Source organism: Setaria viridis, chromosome 4 (assembly GCF_005286985.2).
Source record: "Setaria viridis chromosome 4, Setaria_viridis_v4.0, whole genome shotgun sequence".
Classification (NCBI taxonomy): Eukaryota; Viridiplantae; Streptophyta; class Magnoliopsida; order Poales; family Poaceae; genus Setaria; species Setaria viridis.
In genome coordinates this window covers 4,034,223-4,056,814 of record NC_048266.2, presented here as the reverse complement: position 1 = coordinate 4,056,814, position 22,592 = coordinate 4,034,223, and the positions used below count along the sequence as shown (strand labels likewise).

General features: G+C 51.6%; 2 protein-coding genes and 2 pseudogenes across 2 annotated transcripts; 2 read left to right on the top strand and 2 right to left on the bottom strand.

Moving 5' to 3' along the window:
* The first annotated feature begins 1,827 nt into the window (after positions 1-1,827).
* LOC140222488 (protein LATERAL BRANCHING OXIDOREDUCTASE 1-like) lies at positions 1,828-4,349 on the top strand (annotated as a pseudogene).
* On the bottom strand, positions 4,059-5,873 carry LOC117851660 (protein LATERAL BRANCHING OXIDOREDUCTASE 1). Its single transcript, XM_034733528.2, has 4 exons — positions 5,497-5,873; positions 5,119-5,378; positions 4,712-5,045; positions 4,059-4,626 (listed from the first exon to the last, which is right to left on the bottom strand). The coding sequence occupies exons 1-4, from the start codon at positions 5,737-5,739 to the stop codon at positions 4,375-4,377; spliced, it is 1,089 nt and encodes a 362-aa protein (XP_034589419.1). The 5' UTR covers positions 5,740-5,873; the 3' UTR covers positions 4,059-4,374.
* A 937-nt stretch (positions 5,874-6,810) lies between these two features.
* On the bottom strand, positions 6,811-8,287 carry LOC117851661 (protein LATERAL BRANCHING OXIDOREDUCTASE 1-like; annotated as a pseudogene).
* Positions 8,288-8,896: 609 nt separating this feature from the next.
* LOC117851662 (uncharacterized) lies at positions 8,897-10,380 on the top strand. The gene is made up of 2 exons (XM_034733529.2): positions 8,897-9,239; positions 9,434-10,380. Exons 1-2 carry the CDS (start codon positions 8,902-8,904, stop codon positions 9,960-9,962), a joined length of 867 nt encoding a protein of 288 aa, XP_034589420.1. The 5' UTR covers positions 8,897-8,901; the 3' UTR covers positions 9,963-10,380.
* Positions 10,381-22,592: the final 12,212 nt, after the last annotated feature.

Sequence of the window (22,592 nt, the reverse complement as noted above, 5' to 3'; positions counted from 1 at the left end):
GCAGTAGCACCATTATAGGGAATGACCATCCATTTCTGATGCCAATGTACTTTCATAGGACTAAATCTCTCTAGCCAATCTAGACCCAACACCATATCATAAGAGGATAATGACAACAGCTTTAAGTCAGAATGAAAATCATAACCAATCAACAGATCATAAGGCATCTGGTATGTGTGAAGCACAATTAAGCATATCACCATTTGCTACTTGCACTCTCAATGGGTTCATCACTGGAACACAGCCCTGAAGTTGTGCAGCAAGAGACTTGATAAAAGTACATGAACTCCCAAAATCTACCAGAATTTTGATTGTGTGGCCCTGTAGAGTACCCATCAAGCACATAGTCTTTGGTGTTGGAGTACCAGAAATAGCAGCCACTGATAGAGTAAGGAATAACTGATCATCATACTGACTGCCAGCAATATCACCCAATTCTGTGTTATCAGCAGGCTGGAACATCTCCAGAACTTCTTGCAATGCATGTAACTGAATCTTATCAGCACATTTATGATCTTTAGACCACTTCTCAGCACATCGCTAGCATAGCCCTTGAGCACGCCGATGAGCGTATAATGCTGAGAGATGCTCATGGGAAGAACAGGCTCAAGCGGCGTCCATGGAATGGTGATCTTCAGGTTGCACTGCCACAATCTTGTCTAGTTTTGGTGGGGACGACAGCGGCCAAGAATTTGAAACACCTTGACGGTATTGGAATGAACCATTAGGCTTCCTGAATTCCTTGCGCTTCCCCAATGGAGCCACCTCTTCCTGCAATTGAGCAAGCACGAAAGCAGTATCCAGGCTAGTAGGGCGCTGAATAAGGATAGCTGGTCAAAGATCTTCACGCAATCCATCGATAAAGTGCATAATATAGTACAGGGGATCTGAAGGACTATCGTAAGCAATCAATTAATCTACGAGGATGCAAAACAATCAATATACTCGGAAACTTGGCCAGTTTGTCTGATATTAAGTAACTGGCGAACCAACAGTTCATGATGTTCGCGGCCAAAGTGATCTAGCAACAACTTGCAAAATTCCTCTCAAGAACTGAAGTTTCTTCTCTACTAAGGGCAACCATCATGCCGCAGTAGGAGAGAAATTCATAGTAGCCAACTTGATCCACCTATGTCGCTCTACACCATACAGATCAAAATAATCCTCCACTCTACGAATCCAATGCCTAGGATTATCCCCATCGAACATAGGAAAAGGAAGTTTGGGTAAATTTTCCAGTACCATCCACACCTGACACCCCCATACGAGTACCATTACTAGGTAAATTATGCGAGAATGAATGGAGTGGTAGTGAGAAGGATTCGGTAACGCACCCTTGACCGGGGGATGAACAAGAGTCGTCACAGACCCACATCCATCCTCCCGGTTACACTTGTCATCACGGTGGCCAGCGGGCCGTCGGCGTGTGATCCGGCAGATGGGTGCGCGGACGCTGATTCCAGGAGCGAGATGATACCGAAGAAGGGTAGCGGGGAAGGAGAATAGAAGAATTGGTCTGAGAGCAGGTTGAGGAATAGGCAAAGGAAGATTTAGCTTGAAGGAAAAAGTTGATGTTTATAATATTGATGACCCTCTCCTAGGATATAAGCTGTTCTATTACATGGGCTATAGTTTAGCCACGGGTCCGTTCATTGCCAGCGAGACGCACATTAGCTTTCTTGAGCCTTGCACTCCGGTGAAGCCCACCTGGAGGTTGCACGGGTCCTGTTCTTCTTCTGGCAACGGACAGCTGCTAAGAGTCAGGTGGTGTATTTAACGAGCAGCCATGCAGCGTATCTGATGCACCCCCCAACTGTGAAAGCGCCGATGGCAGCAGCAGCCGAGGAGGCATGAAGGGTTCCAACGCTGGTGCATGAGCTAGCTCGCGCTGCGCGAGCCGCCGAGCCGGTACGTGCGGCACGAGCACGACCGTCCGGGCCTTGCCGGCGGTGGAGCGCTCGTCGGCGCAGCGGCGGACATGCCAGAACCTGTACCCGTGATTGACCTGCGCCGGCTACTCTCGTGCGGAGCCGAGGGCGCCGATGAGGCCGCCAAGCTGCGGTCGGCGCTTCAGAGCTGGGGGCTATTCCTAGTAAGCTTTAGCTTATAACTAATGAAACCCCAAGAATCACAATCACAATCATAGCAGATGCTTGCAAACACGAACCCAACAGTATCACAACCATTAGCGCCGGTTATTGATGGTCAAACTACACGTTATAAAAAGGAATGGATGTAGCATATGTTTTTATCTTGGGTAATGCTAAAGTACTCCGATTACCTCCTAGGATGTAAGAGTTTGAATGAATCACAATCACCAATTTTTAAAATAGATAAAACATTTAACTAAATAAAATAATCTGAAAAAAAGGTAAATCTCGGTAATCGTCAGCATGCAGACTCATTGGCAGGCAGACTAACGAGAGGAAAAAAGATCCTCATTATTTTCCTCTAAAAGTGTCACCTATCACGTTCTTTTTTTTTTACTTTCTTTTGAACAATTTCATGTCACATGGAGGCCGCCCATGTCACTTTTTTTTTACTTTCTTTTGAACAATTTCATGTCACTCATAGAGGCTGCCCATGTCACGTTATTTTTTTTAACAAATTCGTGTCATGACTCATGAGTAATTTCCATGCATGTTCACGTATAAGAGGGTAAAAAAAATATTACATCTGCTCATGAGAAAGGCCAGTCATGTTCACGTGAGAGGAATAATAATAGAGATTAGATCTGATACAACCATGCATGAAAATAGATCTAATAGGAAGATATTTTCCCTATTTTAGGTTTAAATAATATAAAATAAACATTAAATCTATTACCGGAGGTAATGTGGTATTAGATCTACAATACACATTCACTTCGGAGCACCTTAGCAAAAACCTTTTAGCTTTACAAGTTACAATGGAATGTATTCGTTTCTATGTGCCTCTAGAAACTAGAACTATACCTATCAAATGTATTCTCCTTTATAATATCTGTATACTTATACACTTTGTATGCATGCAATTTTGGTAACTTAATACTATTTACACGTCATATTTTGCTTGTTCGGACAAGCTTTATTTTTTTTAACCATCCATTACCCTATTAATATTTTATCTATGCGATACAAAATATCCTCTTTAGAAAGTATCTTTAAGACAAATCTAATAGCATCAAATTTGTACCACAAAATTATGCATTAGCAGAATAATTTTTGGTCAAAGGCTAACAGTCATAAAACAAAATAAACCTTATTCCAAACGCAGGGCGTAGTTAACATTAGCATCTTTAATCTATTTGTTTCAGGTTGCTAACCATGGCATAGAAGCCTCTTTGATGGATGATGTGATGAACGCATCGAGAGAATTTTTTCAACAGCCACTCGAGGAGAAACAGAAATGCAGCAACCTGGTAGACGGTAAGCGTTTCCAGGTGGAAGGCTATGGAAAGGACCAGGTCAAAGCCCAAGATCAGGTGCTGGACTGGTCTGATCGACTCAATGTCAAGGTAGAGCCACAGGATGAGAGAAACCTCGCCAAATGGCCCAGACATCCAGAACATTTCAGGTCAATACTTTGCAAGTTGCAATGCAATCTTTTGAAAACGCTTTTTTTTTTTTTGCTTGCTTGGTTGTGAATGAATTTTGCGTATTACTGAATTACTAATCAATCGATTTGAGGCTTTCTGCAGGGATGTTCTACTGGAGTACACGTTGAAAAGCAAGAAAATGAAATGCACCATTCTTCGGGCGATGGCCAGGCTCCTGGAGCTTGACGACGGTTACTTCCTTAACACGTTCAGCAACAAGGCACCTGTAACTGTTAGAATCAACCACTACCTTCCCTGTCCGAGACCCGATCTTGTCCTTGGCTTCAAGCCTCACTCCGACGACGGCGTCCTCGCAACTCTCCTCGTGGACAGCCATCTTTGTGCGCTGCAAGTTCTCATAGATGGCGTCTGGTACAATGTTCCAACCAAGCCCCACTCCATGCTGATCAATATTGGAGACTTCATGGAGGTATCTAAGTTTTTTTTTTCCTTGAGAATGCAAGAAGAGACCCAGTTCCTATAATTCGTTGAACTGATCATCATTATTCCTTTTCCACTGATGCAGGTGATGAGCAATGGGATCTTCAAGAGCACAGTGCACAGGGTTGTGGCAGATACTGCTAAAGAGAGGATCTCACTGGCCATGTTCTATGCTCTTGATTCCGAACACGAGATTAAGCCAGCTGCTGATCTGTTGTTACATGACAAGCAGCCGGCCAAATACAAGGAAGTGAAAACTATGGACTACATGGCTGGGTTCTATGAACATTTTGCCCGAGGCACCAGAGTAATCGATTCTATGAAGATCTAAGCGAGGCATGATATCCTCACTCGTTTCATTGTGAAAGGAGCCGAAGTCGATCGATAACCCTTTCCCTTTTGGAGAAGTACTCGTAGTGAGCCGCCACAAAATCCCTGCACTTGATCTTCTTGTACCGTGCCGGCTGCTCCTCGTCCAACAGCTCCGCAATCGGCTCGATCTCCTTCTCGAGATCAGTAGCGTAGAACATGGCCAGCGACATCCTCTCCTTCTCCGAGTTCGTCACCACCCTGTGCACCGGGCCCCTGAAGATCCCGTTCGACATTATCTGCATCCATCGATCACCAGCAGCCAACACAAAACAATCAATAACTCCAATCTGCTTGCACATCGCAGAGGTTCAGAGATGCTACCTCCAAGGAGACGCCGACGTTAACCAGCAAGGTGCAGTCGCTCACCGGCGGGACGCTGTACCAGGTGCCGTCCCGGAGGACCTGCAGGCCGGCCACGTTCTCGTCCATGAGGAGCAGCGTGAGGACGCAGACGTCGGAGTGCGGCCGGATGCCGAGCACGAGCTCGGGCCGGGGACAGGCCGGGTAGTAGTTGAACCTGGCGTACGTGGAGCCCTTGTCGCCGAACTGGTTGAGGATGGCGTCGCCGTCGTCGAGCTCCAGGAGCCTGGCCATCGCCCGGAGGATCCCGTCCTTCACCGGCTTGCAGCTCACCGTGTACTCGTGCAGCAGACCCCTGCAATTCAGTTGAACCAAGTTCCGCTTAGGAAAGTAGTTTGGTTCTGAAATTCTTCGGCTTCAGTTTTTACCTGAAAGATTCAGGATGGCCTGGCCAGCGGTCGAGGTTCCTCTCGTCTTCGGGCTCAACGCGAAGGTGCAACCGGTCGCACCAGTCCAGGATCTGATCCTGGGTTTTCACCGGGTCGTTTCCGTACCCTTCTAGCTGCCACTGCTTCCCTCCGATCAGGTTGCTGTACGCCTGCTTCTCCTCGAGCGGCTTGCGGAAGAACTCACGTGACGCGGCGATCAGAGCGTCCATCAGAGGGGCCTCGATCCCATGTTCAGTAACCTGGACAGAAAGAGCAAGTACTCCATGAAAAGTTTACATGGAGTGAAAGTGGAAGTGCAAGATACAGCTAAACTTAGCTGCACTGCAAGAACCTCAAGAGCCAAGCTGAAAGGCTCACCAGGAAGAAGCCCCAGCTCTGCAGCGCCGAGCGCAGCTTGGCGGCTTCCTCGTCGTCACCGTCGGGCGCCAGCAGCCGGCCGAGGTCGATAGTCGGGACGGGCTCCGGCAGCTCTGCACCGGTCAGCTGGTCACTGAGACGGTCCTGCTCCTGCTTCGGAACCAGGTACCGGCTCGGCGGCTCCTGCACGGTGGCCGCTAGCTCTTGCACCGTGCTCGGCAACCTCCATGATTCGTCAGCCATTGTGTTGTCGGGGTGATTCTTCGCTTGGCCTGCTCTGTTCCGTGCCTCCTATCCTTTGGTTTCTTTGCTCACTTGTAGGATGCCTGCCGCCTACCTTGAGCTCAGTCTCGTCATATTGTAGTCTTGATTCTTGACTCCACACTCGTTTGAGTCAATTCGCCTGCATATTTCTGACAGTGATAATGCTAATAGCAAGTTGCCGTCGTCCTTGTCAGCATCGCCGGAATCAATAAACAGAACAGACACCAAGCACTAGCACTGACAATATAAAACTAAAAGGAGAAATGATACATCTGATTGGGAAATAAAGAGTTACTAGAAAAGAAAACCCAACAGTAGAAAAGTGAAAATTGGAGGTCGATGCGTCATGGAAAAAGAATGACTCTTTAGGATTGTCATCCGGTCGCTGAAAAATGGTGATATGCCTTGCCGCCATCAGTTTGTCGTTTGCTCTAGCTATGGAATTCTGCTCTTCCGTTGTCCTACCTTTTTGCTTAGTGGTAGCCTGTTGTCCAACACATGACACGGATATTATATATTGCATTGGTTACTGCTTCCTCCTCTCAAAATTATAGTTTACTTAAGCTTTGTCCCAAGTCAAATTTATTTAACTTTAACCAAGTTTATAAAAAAAGCATCAACGTCTACAATATTAAATTAGTTTCAATAAATTGATACGGAATATATCTTGATAATGCATTAATTTGGTATCGTAGATGTTATCGTATTTTTCTTTAAACTTAATTAAAATTAGAGAAGTTTGACTTACGATGGAGTGAACTATAAATTGGAATAGTTGGAGTACAAGTGGTCCTGTTACGTACCCAGGATGAGACCAACATTCTTATTTTCCTTCATCGTAGAACCATTTTTTCCATGATGGAACATTAGAAGAAAGAAATTCTTTTATTAGGAAGAAAAGTTGTTCCAAGGAGACGATAAAGAATATGTTCCATCAAGGAAAAAATATTGTTTCAAAAAAAAATGTTCAGTTGGGAAGAAACATTATTCCACGGAGAGGGAATAAATGTTCCACAAGGGAAAAAGGAATATTTGGGTCTCACCATGGTGTGTAATAACAGCATCACTTCCATAATGGATCGGCATAGTACATTCACTGGAGTCATGTTTATAGAACGGTTCAGTCTACTCGAGCGGTCGAGCCGATCGACCTCCAACGCACGGGCACTCGACTAGTTATACGGTTACACTGTGAGGTGCGAGCTGCTAAACATTTCTCACTTTACTACCAAGATCTTTAGCGACTCGACAACTCTTCCTCTCCTAGCAAAATACTCGCGGTGCGCAGCCAACAAGTCCCTGCACTTAACTCTCTTGTACCGTGCCGGTTGCTTCTCGTCCAAAATTCCAGCCATGGGCTCGATCTCTTTCTCAGGGTCCGCAGTGTAGAACATGACCAGCGAGATCCTCTCCTGCTCAGAGTTAGTCACCGCCCTATGCACCGGGCTCCTGAAGATCCCATTGGATATTACCTGCACGCATCACACATTTGACGACACGTCGACACCCATGACCATGATCAAGAGATCACCAATCCACCATCACGTCCATATCGCTAGAAATGTAACTGAAGTCTTCTATACCTCCAAAGAGACGCCAATGTTAACGAGCAAGCCGCAGCCATCGCCCAGGGGTGGAACACCGTGCCAAGCCCCGTCCCTGAGGACCTGCTGGCCGGCGACGTCTCTGTCCATGAGGAGCAGCGTCAGGACGCCGACGTCGCAGCGAGGCCTGATGCCGAGCACGAGCTCAGGCCTCGGGCAGGCAGGGTAAGTAGTTGAACCTCGCGAACGTGCAGGAGCCCTGCTTGTCGCCGAACTGGTTGAGGATGGCAACACGCGCGCGTTTCAGCGTGTACTCGTGCAGAAGATCACTGCATTGTTCTCAGGTTTCAGGGAACAACTTCTGAAATTTTACATGGACAGTGCAGCAGAAGATTATTGATCTCTGCAGATTATATTACCGGAAAGATTCAGGCTGTTTGGAGCAACAGGCGAGGTTCCTCTCGTCCTCTGGTTCGACCCTGAGATGCAGCCGGTCCGACCATTCCAGGATCTGATCCTGGGTGCTCACCAGGTCATTCCCGTAACCTTCTAGCTGCCAGTGCTTGCTGCTGCTGTACTCTTGCTTCTTCTCAAGCGGCCGCTGGAAAAACTCCCGCGACGCGGTAGCCACGGCCCACGGCTTCCATCAGCGAGGTCTCCATCCCATGGTTTGTGACCTGGACATGGACATGGTCCATCAGGAACGGCAGCTTCAAACAAGAAAGAAGCACAGGAACCAAACCAAGCTATATATAGGGGAGGCTCACCCGGAAGAACCCCCAGCTGTGCAGCGCCGATCGGAGCTCGGGGGCTTCCTCCCCGGCCTCGGCGCCGTGGGATGCCGAGAGCCGGGAGAGATCGACGGCGGGGACTGGCTCCGGCATCTCTGCACCGGCCAGCTGGCCGCCGAGCCGGTCCCGCTCCTGCACGGTGGCCGCCAGCTCTTGCACTAAGCTCGGCAGCCTCCATGAATCGTCGGCCATCGCCTGGGTTTCCGCTTGGATATCTCCGGTTTATCCTCGTCTGTTACTCTGTTCTGTGATCCGTCTTCATGGCCGTTTTGCTCACTTGAAGGAAAGTGATCTGCCACCTACTACTACGAGCACCAGCGTGAGCAAGAAGTGACCGACGCCACAGCCCGCTGCCCACATCCATCTAGCTGAATTTTTTTTTCAGAACAAAAAACATCTATCTGGCCCAACTCATTGTCAACAGCCGGAGATTTTTCTGACAGTGAGACCTGTGTGCTTGCCAACTTATAAAAGAGGAGAAGAGAGCGTATTGTTGCTTGCTTATTGCCTCTAGGAGGAAGAAGCTACTGGATTCGTTATGGTGTCCTATCTCTATGCATGCTTGGACCCACTACCTACCGAAAGCTTTGCTTTCCTGTCACCAAGAAAGTAAAAACAAGCTCCTCTCGGTTCCTCGCCGAGATCTATCCACCAACCTCTTCTGTCTTCTCTTCTCCAGGCGACGGGCGCCGGAGGCCGACGGGGAAGCACATTGCTTCTGACCGATCGATTGGCCCCGCGCGGCTCCGCCCTCCCGTGCTCCGGCGACCCGGCGAGCCGAGCAGCCCGTCGCCGCGCGCACCGGGATGGGGTCGTTCAGCGGCCACGTGCTGCCGGGGACGCTGTTCCTGGCGGTGGGACTGTGGCGGGTCTGGTCCGCCGTCGCGCGCTTCGCCGCCGACCCGCCGGCGTTCCGCGTCCGCGCGTGGAGCCCCCTCTCCAAAGGGCCCCGTCTCCTGGAGCTCTACGTCGTGGCGGGCGGCGCGTTCCTGGACATGTGCCTGGAGCTCGGCGGCGGCATCTTCGCCGGCCGCGGCGGCGGCGGCGGCGTCGAACCGGCCAGCCTCATCTATTTCGAGCACGGCGGCATGCTCCTCACGTTCTTCCTCTTCGGCGCGCTCGCCCTCCTCTCCCAGAAGACCAGGTATGTCTCCACTCTCCACTCTCCACCAAGAATGCCATTCTCCAGATAGCCCGAAATTGGTAAATTTTGTGTGAACCTCGTGGCACCAAAATTTGAACTGAGGCACTAATTTGGTAGTGGTTGATTTCGTTGCGTAATAACAAGAGCTTTTACTCAATATCATCATAAGCTCTCTGCAATGGCAACCGCCGCAGGTACCTACCACTGACCGACGGCGAGCTGTGCCTGTTGGCGGCGACTGCGTTCACATCGGAGTTCCTGCTCTTCTCCTACCACTCCGCCACCCACACGGGGCTGGAAGGCTACTACCACCACCTCCTCGTCATCCTAATCGGCCTCTGCATCCTCGCCACCGTCCTCGGGGCGCTCCTGCCCGCGAGCTTCCCCGCCGACCTCGCCGCCGGCGTGCTCATCGCGCTGCAGGGGCTGTGGTTCTACCAGACGGCGCTGACGCTGTACGGGCCCATGCTCCCGGCCGGGTGCGGCCCGGACGGCGGCGGCGTGGACTGCCGCAGCCGCGCCGCCGAGGAGCGCGCCGAGCAGCTGGCCAACCTGCAGCTGTTCGGCCTCGTGTTCCTCGCCTTCGTCTACGTGCTCGGGTGCTACGCCGTCGCCGCGGCGAGGTACGGGCACCCGGACCTCGCGGCGATGCATGAGGAGCACGTCGCCGCCCTCGAGTGCCGCGGCGCCGTCGGCGCCCGTGCCGAGGAGTGCGCGATCTAGTGGCGACCGATGCCGCCGTTGTTCCTCTAGGAATTTTTTGTGCCGGTGATGGTCGGGTATCGGCATTAAGGATGCGATGGCTTCATCGGCGGCGCTTCGTGGCCGGGCAGCTGTGTTGCTTCGTTCTCAAGACCCGTTGTCCTTGTGTTTTTCGTGGCGATGACCGATGGGGCTAAGAACTTATAACCATCTGTTGTGGTGTCCGACGCCTCTAGGTCGTCGAGCTCTGTTTCTCGCTTGGTTGCGTGATGGCCTCAGTAGTCAGTAGCAAGTGCAAACATGGTGTGATGCGTTCTTAGCGCCGTGTAAGTTTGGAGCAAAGATTGAAATAAAAGTTTCCTGATCGAGAAAATTTTCAAACAGAATGTAGACTCTTATAAGAGAAGATCCTTTTATCCATGACCCCGATCACAATGCACACCATGTAATGGAGGCATGAAACAACATTTTCCAGAGTGTGTGTGTTTGTTTGTTTACCCTTACAAGCTAAGCCACCTGCTACAGTGACCACCGTTGTGGCGTTGTCCGCCGACCAACGTGTGAAATGGCATCCTGTAGCATTTTGGTTGGTTCGGATCGGACACGCCCAGGCCCAGGAACACTGAAGCAGCCACTGGGCTACTTCGTGGCGTCGCCCATCCATCCCCATCTGGCAGTAGTTGGCCCAAACACGGCCTGCCAACCCAAAATCACGCGCGCCTGGGTGAAAAAGGCAGCAGCAACGGCCCAACTGTATAGCACGGCCGAAACAACCGGCCCACCCTAAGCCCTTCGGCCGCGCGCGCACCTACCGCCGCCGCAGCGAAGGGTGGCCGAAACCGAAAGAAATTGTATGGACGCGAGCGAGAGCAGCGGCGACGTTTCCTGAGCTACTGGACACCCGCTGGCCGCTGCTAGTGAACTCGGAACGGAAAAGGGAACCCCCACGATGCAGTTCCAACTACCAGCTTGTGCGCCGAGACAAGCAGCTTAGCGCAGGGCCCGCGGTCACGGCACACCGCACACGCCACGCCAACCGGCCGGGGCCAGGCTCACCGAACCTGAACCCAGGGAGCGGCCGCGGGGGCCTACGCCTCCGCGCAACGGAGCCCCCGGCCGCAGCGAACAAAGGCCCACGACCGAGATCTCCCACGCTTTCGGTCGGTCCCCGCCGCCGCCGCTCCACCGCTCGCGCGCGCGCGCGCCCAAACGTTCCAGACTCCCAGCGGCCGCCGCCCGCCGCGCTGACGTGGAGCGAGCTGCTCCTTGGTCGCCGCCATTACTGCGACCAGCTGGCGCGCGCGATCGCTGGCTGGCTTGGGCTGGGTGTGCGCTGTGCCCGAGAGCCCCCCGTGTGAACGCCCACAGCTCCGTCGGAATATGCTCTCGCCTGCCGCCCCTGCCCGCGGGGGATATGCTCTTGCTATCCGCCCCCGGCGGCACCGACACGCGCCACGCGCCCATGAGCGCCGGAACGCGAACCGGGGCAGGGGCGGCTCGGGCCGGGCGCAGCGGCAGGAGCACGACAAAATCCCAACGGTGGTTGGCGCACGCATGGCCGCTCCGATCGATGCACGGCAAAAGGCCATGCCAGGCCAGTGCCGCCGCTCTGATGCCTCCAGGAACGTAACGTGCCTCGCGCATTCGCTCGGGTCTCTACTACGAGCTGGAGACCAGTCTGTCCAGCTCCAGCACAGCCAACGCCTTGAGCTCGAGCTCGAGCTCGCTCCTGCTGCCGCGGATCTCGCACGCAGCTAGCTAGCTGTTGCGGTGCCCCTGCGCGGCGGCAGGGGAATGGGATCTGAGGGCGCGATTCGTGGGATCAGATGGCGCCTCCACCAGAACGGCCGCCAAGCCTGAGGTCGCCATAAAAAAAGTTGCGACATCTATATCGTCTCGTCTACACGCTGTCGACGCTGTCACTGGTGGGCAGTGTGGGATGGAGCGACCGCTGCGCATACGGGCTTTGTTTAATCGATCGACGGATGCTTTTTTTTAAAAAAAAAAGGCTCATCAGTCAGTACTAATCGAGTGTCTGTACTGGTACACTAACACTCATGGGATTTAGGATGGGATCTGCTGTCCATCGTCCATGTGACGGCGCCGGCGACGGTGGTTACGACCTGCTCGGGGGGATCACGGATCATGTGTTGCGGTGGTGCTGTCTGGATTTGATTAGTCGTTCTTAGCGTGGAGCATGAGCCCGGCGAGGGGACGAGATCTCGGCTCGAACGCGTTCTTGGCAAATTCATGGCTTCTGTGCTCGTCGCCTACTCCCGGAATCCGGACGGATATGCTCTCACATGATCTGCCCAGCTGCTCACCGGTGTCCGCGCGGTTGAATGGACAGAGCAACTTGCCCCATGGCTGCGGCTGGCCGGAGCGGACTACCGGGTAGCGTCCAACCAACGAATGCTGCGCGCGTCACCCACCGTGGACGGACGCGGACAAGCGCGCGGCAAGTGGGACTGTGGCCTGTGGGAGCGCGAGAGCAAGGCCACCGACGGACGGCTGCGCTGCGCTTGCGTGCGGGCGTGCGCGTCGCGCTCGGGGGGCGGTTCGGTTTGGTCGCGTGCGCCGCTGCTGGCTGATGCCCTGGCGGCCGCTGCCTTTTTCTGGGCGCGCTCGGTGCGGTGCGGTGGGATGGAGGGATGCCGATCGACCGCCTCGTCGACAGCGATGTCCGTTTGGCGCTTGCTAGCGGGTGACCACGTTATCGCGCGGCCTCGGCGTCCGCGCCGGCGCGCGCGCGTCATGTGTCCTGGACTTGGAGGCGTCTGGCGGTCGGGGGTGGGGAGCGTGCCGGCCGGCCGCGGATCGCGGCACGGCGCCTTTCTTTTGTGGGCTGCACGCAGCAGGAACGAACGAGCGGCGGCACGTTCACACCAGGGGATCGGAGGGTCCTGTTTCATTCTTGAGGAACGGAGTGAAAGCTCTACGATCAGCATCATCAGGGACGTGAAAAGTGAAACTGGACTTGCTCCTCCGAACCAAGCCGCTCGTTCCCATGAACAGACCGACACGCCAAGGAGGTGCCCAGATGCTACTCCTATCCGTTCACCGATTCCGTGATGAATTTTACAGCTTTTTGAATGGAGCAGCATGTGGGTTCTGCCTCTCGAGGCTGCCCATTCGCCATCATCAGTCGTCACCGGTGCAAGTTGTAATATTTCAAAATTTTGAAATGTTAAATTGAATGAAATTTCAAAAATTTAAAACTTTTATTTGAATTGTGTGCTCAATTAAAAATGGAAACCAAATTCTACTCTTTTTAGAAATTCCCTAATAAATTAAATTTGGCTCTTTTTGGATTTTGTTGGATTTCAAAAATAAGTGGATTCAAAATTCAAACTAAATATAAATAAAAACAAAACATAACCTAAGTCCGGCCCGAGGCCAAACCGGTCTGGCCCACCGGCCGCCCGCCTAGCCTCACCGCCTGGGCCAGCAAGCCGGCCCGTTACGGCGGCCCAACCCGCCCGCCCGGCCACCAACACCACCGCTCCCCCTCTCTTTCTCTCGCTGACACGTCGGGCCTGCTCGACAGCCGGCATTGCTCCCCTTTCTTCCTCCGCGCGTCGTATGCCTCACGAGCACAGCACGTGTGGAGGCGACCGAGCGAGCTCGCCGCGCTAGCGCACATTACGCGGCCGTGTGCGCGCTCGTGACTCCTTCCGGAGTCTTCCACCACGAGGAACCCCCATTTTGCCCTCGCCTCGCGCCTCCAAACCCTAGCACCGAGCTGCTAGATGGCCGCCACGCCATGCCCTGACGCGCCCGTCGAGGGATTCCATGATCCCTCGACGGCGCGCAGCCCTTGGCGCGCTGCCCCGCTGCCCTAGCCCTGGCCACGGGCTATAAATAGCCCCGGCCAGCAGCCTCTTCTCGCCATTCCATACTACCCGGGGCTTCTCCCCTTTTCGCCGCCAGCCAACTGAGAGAAGAAGGAGAAAATGAGGAGAAGAGAAGGAGGAAAGAAGAAGAAGGGCCGCTGCCGCCGGGGCGCCGCTCCGCCGAGGGAAGCAGTCGGAGTCGCCCGTCGTCGCCGCGCCGGCGAGGGAACCGCGAGCTGCAGTCGTCACACTAAGGAGATCCGCGACCTCGTCACCGTCTTCGTCAAGCTGGCTACCTTCTCCTTCTCTGCCCCACCGTGAGCGCTGCCGCCTCCCTTTTCCCTTCTCTCTATTCCAGCCTTCACCGTCGGCTTCTTGCACCACACGCTGCTTCGCCGCACCACGATTGGCGACACGTCGTGACGCTCCTGGTCACGCGTGGCCTTATGGCATCATGGGACCGAGCCGCCGAGGCCGCTGGCCGTTTCCACGGCCGGCTAGCTGGCACGACCGCGCGGCCGCAAGGAAGACCCTGCTTGGCTGACGCGCGCGTGCGCACCCTGCACTTGCCTCGCCACGCCGCGCCGCCGTGTTGCTCGCTGCAACGTCATACCGTGTCGCGATGTCGTGGGCGCGGTCACCACGAGCCCTTAGCCGCGACGCCCACCTCGCCGCTTATGGCTGTCGCACCAGCCAATCAGGCACGTGCCACTTGCTCGGCTACACATTCGGCCGGCACACCGGATCCCGGGCTAACCCTGTGCGGCCACCTGTGTGCCACGCGGACGCCACGTGGTAGTGCCATGTAGGATAGGTTGTCCACGTGGAGCCACGTGGCACTAACGTGTCAAAGGGTCGGGTCCACTCGTGGGGCCCACTAACAGACAAAGGGGCCCGCTGACCAGTAGGGCCAGTTGGCGGTGGACCAGTCAACGTTGGCCATTGATCGGTCAACGCTGACGTCATGCTAACGTCAACCGACATGTAGCACCCTTCGTGTTGCCACGTGGTGCAACTAGAAGCTGTGTCGCCCTAATTAATGTTTTTTTGAAATTAATTAAATAATTAAATAAATATTTTAATCTTTAAAAAATCGTAACTAATTCATTTGAACTCCGAAAAATATGAAACTAGTTGCATTAAATTCGTAAAATCGAGCCCGTGCTATTTGTAGCTAGTTTGATGTTATTTGGATATTCTAAATTTATCTTTATTGGAGTTTTTGCCTAAATATAATGCTGGTTAATTTATGTTGCACCATATCTCATTCTGTTCGAACCCGAGCTACAACCCGAAAGACTCTCGAGATCCCGACAACATCGAGGAGGATCCCAACGACTACGGATAAGGTGTCATGTCACTCCCAATCATATAGATCATATGCATGCTTAGTTGCTAGCGCTTTATTTATGATGCTTGGATGATGATTGACTGCATAGCCCATGATTCTAGCTATGCCTTGATAATTGTTTATCCTGTTTTCCTTGTTACCTACCTATGGGCTAGTTACAGACCTCACCTTGCTTATATCCATATACATACTTTTGAGTTATGGATGGACATATGCCATGCTTTTGGTGATGGGATTCCTTGTACACTCGCGTGCGTTTTGGGTGTGTGTGATCCCTTGACGTGTTTTGGCGAGAGCAAACTGCGGTTGGTACTGAGGAGTGCCTTGTTAGGAGAGAGCATTCTAGTCTCTCTCCACCCCCTGTGCCTATGGCGGGTACCTTGTTTGACACTGAGGAGCAGGTGACGTACTTGTATGTTGCAGGTGCTTCGACACATACTTTGTGGAGTTGAGTGCTTGCTCTTGGGCCCTAAGGACCGAGTCAGTTTAACCATGTTTCTTTGGACTATTTACGTACATACCATTCGCCTTGTTATGGGTGAGATTTGGTCCGAGACTAGTGGTGAATAGTGCTCAGCCTGTAGGCAGATTGGAAGATCAGTATAAGGAGTTCAAAGCGTTGACCTGCAACGACCAGACTGTACCCTGGCGTGGGTAGGTTTCACAACTTCAAGGTCTCTGACTGGTAACAGCGTGCCCTACAGTTGAAGACACTACTAGACTCGAGGAAATAGGAAAGTGCTAGCCACCTACTAGAGCTCCGACTGTTAGGTGGGGTTTGGACGGCTGATCCCTGTTCAGGCTCCATCCGTGCGGGTACAGATGTACAACCTCTGCAGAGTGTATAACCTATAGCTATAGTCCGTGTCCACTGGTATGGACAGTCCTCTGATTTGTTACTCTGACTAGACTTTATTATACTTCTACTTTCTCTTTTTGAGATACGTCGGCGTTTGCCATTGAGATGTGAGGGAAGGGAGCTCTCACACCGCCTAGTGTGTTTGGGTGCTTGATTTTTGGGTAAAGGATCTGGTGGTTTGTGAGGTGTTGACCTCAGAGATGGTATTGCTTTGATGCATCCTTGATCGCTGTTGTTGCTGCATAAATCTCTACAGCCACATATAGGTTTATCCATGCATACAATATTATTCCCCATTTCCTTGGTTTACTGCTTTTGGGAGTTGACATGGCCTACCCGCTTCTTAGGTAGATGGTGGCTTTTCAGGATCGGAGCCTGACTACGACTTCAACAACAATGGATGGGAAGACTAGGGATGGTCCCTCGCTTAAGTCGCCTCTGGAGATAGTGTTCGCCATAGCTTATGTTTCTGTTGCGTAGATGTTTTACCTTTCATGATTCAGTTCTGATGGACTTGTATTGGTACGTGCCGAAGTGTTGTACTCGATATTTATGATATTGTTACTCTGTTGCTATTCTATATTTTTGTATTGGTATGGATTTGTACTAATAGTGAGTCGCACGTGATAGTTTTTTTAAGGGGTGTTTGGAAGACAGGGGCTAAACTTTAGCCCTGTCACATCGGATGTTCGGATGCTAATTAGGAGGACTAAACATGAGTTGATTATAAAACTAATAGCAGAACCCCTAGACTAAATAGCGAGATGAATCTATTAAGCCTAATTAATCCATCATTAGCGAATGGTTACTGTAGCACCACATTGTCAAATCATGAACTAATTAGGCTTAATAGATTCGTCTTGCGATTTAGTTTAGGGATTGTGCAATTAGTTTTGTAATTAGTCTATGTTTAATACTCCTAATTAGTGTCCAAACATCCGATATGATAGAGGCTAAAGTTTAACATCTATCTCCCAAACACCGCTTTAGACTATTACGAAGATGCCTAGGTTTAAATTCTCATTCGGACCGTTTCACAAGTGGCCCGGCATGTCAGCTCGCGCAGCGCTATGGTCTCGCAGTGCGATAGATACTCATGCTCCTGCCCACTGCTGCAGCACGGTGCCAAGACCCAGGCCCTCAGCCCATAACTTCGGCACGCGCACCACCTGACACCTGTGGCAGCAACTACTAGCAACCAGCCAATGCCCTGTTTAGTGCGTACCCCCCTTGTCACCTCGCGAGATCGCTCTCGGCTCGGTGCACGGATCGATTTTTTACCAGTACCGGAGCCCAGCGCGTTCCGGCTGTAGTACAAAACTACAAGCACGACCGTGCGTCCGTGCTCCAGTTCGACCTGCCGGCCGGACGGACGGAGCGCGGCGCAAAGCGGAGGGAGCCCCGGCGGCGCATTTGCGGCGCCCCGTGCGCGCGCTCCCGGCCGATCGGATCGCACCACCGCCGCGCGGAGTTATGGCGGGATCCGTGCGGCGTGGCCGTGGCTCGCCCTGCCCTCTCTGTCCTGTCCTGTCCTGTCCCCGTGCCCCGTCCTCGTCCTGCCCGCGCGGGCACGCGAGGTGGCGGCGACCGTTCACGCGCGCCGGCACACCAGACTACCACAGCACATGCCACCGGCGACCGGCCGGACCCTGCCCGATGGGAACCTGAAGACAACTCGCCAAAATCATGCGCGATGCCGATGCGTGCGTGCCTGGCCGGCCTTGGCGGGTTGCCAGCCAGCCGCGCGTCATGTATTCGTCCCCTCCGGCCGCCACTCGCCAGTCGCCACGCCACCCCTTGTGTCGTGCGGCCGGGGATCGCGAGCTGCTTAGGGTGCCATTGGTTGCCTGCTTCCGCTCGGGCTAGGCTTGCCGGATGCAGGATCTCTTTGGGCGTTTGGTTTTTTAAATCTTCTAAAATTTATGTCACATCGAATATTTGGATGTTAATTAGGAGGATTAAATATGAGCTAATTATAAAACTAATTATACAGATGGAGGCTAATTCACGAGACGAATCTATTAAGCCTAATTAATCCATCATTAGCACATGTTTACTGTAGCATCATATTGTCAAATCATAGACTAATTAGGCTTAATAGATTCGTCTCGCAAATTAGTCTCCATCTGTACAATTGGTTTTATAATTAGTCTATGTTTAATACTCCTAATTAGTATCTAAATATTCGATGTGACAGGAATTTATTGCTTGCATCGATTCTCGAGCTTGGCTATTCGGGTGCAAAATGCATCGCCCACCTCCAGGAAACGAGGATGGTGGCCGTTTCTCCAGGCCAGGCTCACTGGACCCGGGCAATTAATCAGTTAATGACTTTATTAGTGTATGATTAGCATATATTAAATGATATTAACCTATTTTAAATAATATTAAGGAGTAATAAGATGAATAATAGGCTATAAGAGAATATTTACACATATTAAATATCATAGTGATAGTTATTTGTCTATTTTATCTTACGCAACATGTTTTCATGCAACCAACCATCATTGCTCTGTTCGCTTCAACTTATCAACCGGCTTATCAGCCACCAAACAATATTTTTCTCTTACAACAAATCAGTCGTTTCAGCTTTTCAGCCGGTTTATAAGTCCAGCCGAGCAGGTCTCATCTCATCTCAACGAGGTCGAGTGCAGTGTTGCATGCGCTTAGCTTGTCCAACGGAAGCCTGGTTTCGAGATACAAGCCAGGCTGGTCACATACGCAAACCAATCACGCTCTTAGCTAGCGCGAGGCTGGCCTGGTGTGGTATCCCAAGCTGAAGCTGCCAAGGGTGCCCGAGTGGCGAGTGTCGGTCGGTCTTTGTTTGGCCAGAGTTTCTTTTGTGGCGTTCATGATTTCGGGGGGCATTGCTGTTGAGATCCTCCACATGGGTTGACAGCAAATGCGTGCGCGTACGGCGTGTAGTATGGAGGTGCGCGCGATGGGATCGGAGCTCGATGTCTCAACAGCAACGTGCCGCGTGGTGTGGGGAAGGGGAACGTGGACTCGCTGATTATAGCGTCGGTTTACTTGAGAATTAAGATGGGTTTAATTAGCTGGAGATCGATCGAGTTGTTGATTTGCATGGGCGATGGGTGGAGCAGGAGGCAGGGCCTCTTTGGACGTATTATTGTTAAAATTTAGCGAGTGCTAAAGTTTAACACTTTCATCTATTGGCACTTCCGTTTGAAGACATGACTAATGAATAGAGCTAAAGTCCATAAAAAATCACTTTTACCCTTTTATCTTTTCACCTCCTTCCTTTCTCTCTCCCCTTTTTTATCTTTTCACAAGCCATTAGCACTATTTGCTCCTCTCCACCAGTTAATACTTTTGCACCTTTTTGAAGCGGGTTAAAGTTTAGCCATCCCGTTTTGATGGCTAAGGACCGTTTGGATGGACTAAAATTAAATTTTAGCACTTTTAGATGTCTAAACTTTAGTTGGCTAAAACTAGCCCCGCCTTGTTTGGAACCAAAGCTCATTGTAGCCTATTTATTGATAAAAGTCCATTTTATCCTTAGGGGGTGGAGGAGAAATCACGGTAAGGTTTTAGAGGAGGATATTTTTAGTCTTTTGCCATTCATGTCTAAAATTAGCCCCCATTAGCTGGGTTTGGAGGACTAATGAACTAAAGTTTAGGGCCTGTTTTCTTCCATCCATCTAAACTTTAGATGCTAAAGTTTAGCAACTTTGAGCTGCTAAATTGGAAAACACTCTTGCTAAAACTTGCTAAAGTTGAGTTGCTAAAGTTTAGATCTTTAGCAAGTTTTGGGTTGCTAAAACTTGCTAAAAGGTGGGCTGGACACCCTCTACCCCTCATTATTGTCTGGCAATCCCGCACTCCCGCACGCACCCCACCCGCATACCCCTCCCGCACTCGCCAGCGCACGCCCGCCTCCTCTGCTCTTCGCATCCACCCCCGTCCTGCCCCGCATCGACCGCCGCCGCCGCAACCGCATCCACCCCCGCCGCCGCCACGCATCCGCCGCCGCCGCCACGCATCAACCGCCGCCGCCCCCCGGAGTCCAGCCCCACCGCCGCCCTAGCCGCGACGCATCCACCACCGCCGCCGCAACGCATCCACCGCCGCCGCCCCTACAATCGCCCGCCGCCGGCTCGTGGAGTCTAGCCCCACCACCGCCGGCTCCTGGAGTCCAGTACCGCCGCCGCCTCCCGGAGTCCAGGCCCACCGCCGCCCCCGGAGTCCAGGGCCGCCGCCGCCCTATCTTCCCCCTCCCCCCACTCCAACTCGAGATCCGCCATCCCATCGTCCCCCTCCCCCCACTCCCACCCCGGATCCGCCATCCTCGCCACCGCAACTCCCGGATCCGCCATACTCGCCGCCCCTGCTCCATCCCCATCCTCACCGCAACCGCCAACTCCCCTTACCCCATCCCCACCGCAACAGCTCCGAGCAATGGCCAGCTACCGTGATTGGGTATCGCAGGGTGCTTCATCCTCGGCGGCCCCTTCGTTCCCTAATCCTGCTTCCATTCCCGATCCAGATGAGTTGGAGTTCCTGTCCCAAGGCCCGTCGCGCGCTCGGGCGGCTCCATCTCTCTCGGTTGGGAGGGTTAACATGCAGGATCTTGATCTGAACTCCCAGGACGAGTCCTTCCCCTTCCTCGATGACTACACTGACATTCTGGAGTCAGGAAGAGGACGCGGCGATGGTGTTCGGCTCGGCTCGTTTCAACCTCCTTTCAGACCGATGGTGGTGTGCCAATCGGCCGGGGAAGGGGTGGCACCGCATGTGGTGGCCGCCGTGGCCGGGGAAGGCGAGGTACTGCTTCACCTTCGCCGCCTTCAGGTAAAGACCTACTGAATTGGTGGTAGTTGTTGATGATTTGCAAGCTTTGCGGTTCTGATTGTTGGTGAAAATGTCATTTTCAGATGCAAGTCCTCCTATCCGGCAACATCTTCGGGGCAGATTGGGACGAGGCGCAGCCCCTGCTACCTATTCTACATCCATGAACACAGAGGATGTTGAACAATTGGACGAGGAAACTGGGGACGATCATCATGTAAACGTCCTGTCCTCACTGTGCAGTGTGCATCTCCATGTTTTGTGAATTCTATTTATGTTTTTCATTTTCTGGTAGAACAAATGTCATAGAGCAAACTGGAGCGAATTAAACACAGGAATTTTTTTGCGAATTAGCTGTGGAACAAATCCGTATAGGAAATGCAACAGGTGGGGTGGTCAATTCTAGAGGTTTCAAGGAAATAGCTGCCAAATTCGCGGAGAGGACTAGCATCAGGCATGAACCGAAGCAATTGAGAAATAGGTGGGATCAATGCAAGAAATTATATGAATTTTACGTTTTCGCGATGAAACAATCAGGTTTAGGTAGGAAAAGTAATGGAGCCATTTCAGCTGGTAAAGACTGGTGGGATAAATACTGCAAGGTAGATTTTTTTTGTTTGTGATAATTTCTTTTTGTTTTGTGCCTGGAGTACATATAGTTTCTGAATTCCTGTGTCATTCGATTGCAGTATCCAGAATGCCGTAAATTTAGCAAGTACATACCTCACTATCTTGAGCTGTTGTATGAGATGTACCACAAAAATGTAGTTGATGGATCAACAACTACCATACCAGGAGATGTGGATGAAGATAAGCAGGAGGTACCTGAAGAAGATGACTACCAAGTGGATGAGGAGGAGTACCCTGAACAGAGCCCTATGAGTAATGGCAGCAAAAAAAGGAGTACCAGTACAACTGATACAGCAACAAGCCCTCCAAAGAAGAGTAAAAGTCCTTTTTTCCGCATGTTCAAGGGCCTCATAGACACTATGCAAGAGGGGATCTCTGAAGATAACACTACCATGAGGGTAAAGATGGAGTTGCAGTTGAAGCAGAGGGAAATGGAACTGCAACAACAACTGAAGCAGAAGGAGCTGGAGTTGGAATTTAGAAGGCATTCTCATGACAAAGAAGAAGATGAGTTCAGAGCAAGCCTTCTATTGGCACAGGAGTGTGGAGCATCAGAGGAGTCAGAAGAGTACTTTTTTGCTATGGAGTTGTTTAGGGATAGACTTAACAGGGTAGCTTTTGGCACACTGAAGACAAAGGAAGCAAGGTTCAAATGGTTGCAAACTAAGTGTGGGAAGACCTTTGGCCGGCCATGAATTGTAGGCAACAAGTACCTGTCATGTTGTGTTGCTAGTACTGTTAGAACTTTTAATAAATTTGTGTGAACTATGATTCTGTCATGTGAGGAGAATTTGTTGAGAACTATGGTTCTGTCATGTTGTGTTGCTAGTCATGTTACAACTTTTAATAAATTTGTCGTGTGATTTGTGGCTGATTAGTTGAGAACTATTTCATGGCTGTTTTGTTGACAACTTTTATTCCTGCCTTGTTGAGAACTATTTCATGGCTGATTTGTGGACTATTTCATTCTATCTACAGGTTGACTTATTTGACTATGTTGATGACTGGTTTCAGAAGAGGAAAAGAATAAGAAGAGAATTTGTTGCCGTTGGTGCTTTCCTCGGTATGTACTATTATGCCACACACTTGAACAGATCACAATATAGGGTCCCTACAAGATCAGGATATGAATGGGTTATCAAAACTTTAGGAAATAGATCATCTTGTTA